We start from the raw sequence: 3,407 nt of genomic DNA on the forward strand, positions 1-3,407 counted from the left end.
AATACTTCTGTGACCTCCGGTCACCAAAATGTTTGGGGATTTCTCCCCATCATTGGCAAATTCTGCAGCACACACCAGCTGGGGATTCTATACTTCAATTCCATTCTGACACTATGGACCTGGAGCTCCACTGCCCTCTCTCGTGTGGGTGCCCCACCCTCCAGGAACCTCCAAGTATCCAGCTCTCCAGAAGCTCTAAGAACCCGGTAATCTTGAGCATTTATGGAAACTCCATGAGGCAGGCATGATTGAGTAAATCACTGGCTACAGGTGATCAACTTAACTTTGAGCCCCTCCCCTTCTCGGAGGTTGGGGGTGGGGCTAATAAATGGTCTTATTGGAGTGAGATTGTATCTCTGGATATGAGACTGTAACATCCAGATGAAGAAGTGGCATTGCTTCTACATGTGGAGAGAGGACACCTGTTCACAGCCCGCACAAGTGACATTCTGTGAATTTAGGAAGAGGAGTTCTGCTTGCTTCATATCCTAATTCTCTCCAGTCTTTCTGTCTCTTCAGCTTCACCACCAGCCGCACGTGCATCACAGCCCTTCTCCTTCTCTGCCTGTGCTGTGGCTGCAGCTCGCTCGCCGCTCTCCCCGCTCTGTGTCATCTCACAACTGGGCTCTGTCCGTTCTGATAAATATTTTGAAATGTTGCTAATGCAATGAAAAATCGTTTTTAACTGGATAGTTTAAGGCACTTTACAAGCTTTAAGTACAATATTCTGACCCCTCAATTGAGATAAGAGGACAGCAGTGTCAATGATATCACCTCAGGCCTGTTAGAATGACTCTTATCCAAAAGACCAATGATAACAAGTGTTGGCAAGAATGTGGACAAAGGGAAAACCTGTACCCTGTTGGTGGGAACCTATAGTAGTACAACCATTCTGGAAAACGGTGTGGAGGTTCTTCAAAAAACTAAAAATAAGCCGGGTGCAGTGGCTCACGCAGGTAATCCTAGCACTCTGGGAGGCCAAGGCAGGAGGATTGTTTGAGCTCAGGAGTTCGAGACCAGCCTGAGCAAGAGCGAGACCCCATCTCTACTAAAAATAGAAAGAAATTAGCCAAAACAACTAAAAATAGAAAAAATTAGCCGGGCATGGTGGCGCATGCCTGTAGTCCCAGCTACCCGGGAGGCTGAGGCAGAAGATTGCTTGAGCCTAGGAGTCTGAGGTTGCTGTGAGCTAGGCGGACGCCACAGCATTCTAGCCCGGGCTACAGAGTGAGACTCTGTCTCAAAAAAAAAAAAAAAAAAACTAAAAATAAAAGTACCTTATGATATCACAATTCCACTTTTGGGTATATACGGAAAGGAATGTAAATCATTACGTTGAAAACATATCTGCACTCCTGAGTTCATTTCAGCGTCATTCACAATAGTCAAGATATGCGAGCAACCTAGGTGCCCACCAACAAATAAATGGATACAGAAAATGTGGTTTATGTACACAATGGAATACTATTAAGCCTCAAAAAGAAAGAAATTTGATCATCTGTGACAACATGGACGGAACTGGAATATATTATGCTAAATGAAATAAGCCAGGCACAGAAAGACAGAGTGTGTGATCTCTCTGTTGCAGGCCCACCAGGTTCTTGCCCTTAGTACAGTAACAAACCAATACAAAATCGTAGTTGCTGGAGCAGAGAAAGAGTTTAGTAATTACATGGCTGCCAAATGAGGAGCTGGCAGGGAACCTCGAATCTGCCTCCTCGGGGGGTCTTGGATTGGGGTTTTTGAAGGGATTTTGGTAGGTAAGGGGCTGAGTGCATGGGGTCCCTGATTTGTTGGGGTATAGGAAATGAAAAGCTGCATTCTTGTACCTAGTCAGTGCCTCAGTGGGGCTCTTCAGACTGGCTGGTGTCAGTAGACCCATGGGAATCCAGAACTTGGGAAACATCTCAAACGAAATCTTTACATTTCTTAACCTTAAAGATGTTATCTTATAGAAACAATTAAGTGAAGTTAGTGCCTTGTGACAGGGTTTACTTGACTTCTGGGCAGAAAGCCACCGTAAGGAGAGGGGCTAAAGGGCAAGCTGTAAGTAACTGCAAGGAGGTGGGCTAAAGGGGGAGCTTGCTGGTGCTTAGCTGTGTTTCTATTGAAAGTCTGTATTTTATTTGGAGGTTAATGTTTGCTTTTCATTAGCATGGTTGTATCGCTTATATGTGGATACAAAAACGTGGATCTTGCAGAAACAGAGAATATAGACTAGAAAGGTGGTTACCAACGTCTGGGGCAGGGGGAAGGGAGGGATAGGGAAAGGGAATATGTTTGTGAAAGAATACAAACTTTAAAGTAGACTGGAGGAATAAGTGATCTATTGCACTGCATGGTGACCAGAGTGAATAATAATGTGTTGTATCTTTCAAAATTGCAAAAATAGAATTTTAATGTTCTCAAGATAAATTGGTGAGGTGATGGAAATATTAATTAGCTTGATTAAAATTTTCCATAATGCATACATATACCAAAACATCACATTGTACCCCATAAGCATGCAAAATTATTATTTGTCAATTAAAGAAAGACAAAGTCACAGGACTTGCAGCCAGTTTCAGTCCTGGTGATACTGATCTTTGACTACCATAGAGAAGGAAACAGAGGGTGAAATGTGGTGACATTTTTCCTGGAGTCAAAATCAAGACTTAGTCCTGGCTGTGGATGGGGATGTGTTCTTTTAAAGACTTCTTCCCGATTGGTGCCTGGTCCTCAACAAAGTCCTTGGCGTCCTCTACAGAGGTCCCCAGCCACTGCACTGGCTCTGCTGGCAGGCAACTCTCAAAGGAGCCAAAGGTAATACCTGAGATTGGAGAAGGAATTACCAGCTGGGAGGATTCTGAGGCTCCACAGACACTACTTTTATTTAGAGTCATAACATTTTCTTTAGTTCAAACAGGCAGCTTTTCTGGTATTCAATGGCAAACAAACACTACACACACACACACTTTAATTTATTTGAGCGTATTTTGCTCCAAGAGTGATCAGTTCCATCCCCAATATAGTCTGGGTAGCCTTTTTTCTTTCTCATGTAACACAAGGAAATTGAGATTTTCACACGTCTGTGGCAAGAGTACATGCCACGTTATTTTTTTCTTAATTGTCTTGAGCCCTCTACCCAACTGGAATAATTTCCTGGTAGCAATTTTCATCCAATCATTGCTCAAAAGCATGGATGTGAAATCCACACCCTAATTAGGACTTTGTTATAGGTTTTATTCTTTTATTAATAGAAATAGAATGTCTTCAGGTTTCCGTTTCCTTTTTTTTTTTCACTGTTCAAGAAAAAATGTCGGCTGGGCGCGGTGGCTCACGCCTGTAATCCTAGCACTCTGGGAGGCCAAGGCAGGAGGATTGTTTGAGCTTCTCCACCTGGGCTGCAGGGACGCGCTGGGGCGGAA

At 43.6% G+C, this 3,407-nt stretch overlaps 1 protein-coding gene across 1 annotated transcript in view; it reads right to left on the reverse strand.

Moving 5' to 3' along the window:
• Positions 1–2,654: 2,654 nt before the first annotated feature.
• The window catches only part of LOC105822492 (zinc finger protein 501-like), a gene marked incomplete at its 5' end in the record, with an annotated part of 26,623 nt that continues 25,870 nt past the window's right edge, over positions 2,655–3,407 (reverse strand). Inside the window, one exon of the mRNA XM_012659471.1 lies at positions 2,655–2,809. Within this exon, the coding sequence (XP_012514925.1) occupies positions 2,655–2,809 (155 nt within the window). The remainder of the gene's footprint in view (positions 2,810–3,407) is intronic.

The sequence above is a fragment of the Propithecus coquereli genome, unplaced genomic scaffold (genome assembly GCF_000956105.1).
Source record: "Propithecus coquereli isolate 6110/MARCELLA unplaced genomic scaffold, Pcoq_1.0 Scaffold617, whole genome shotgun sequence".
Lineage (NCBI taxonomy): Eukaryota > Metazoa > Chordata > Mammalia > Primates > Indriidae > Propithecus > Propithecus coquereli.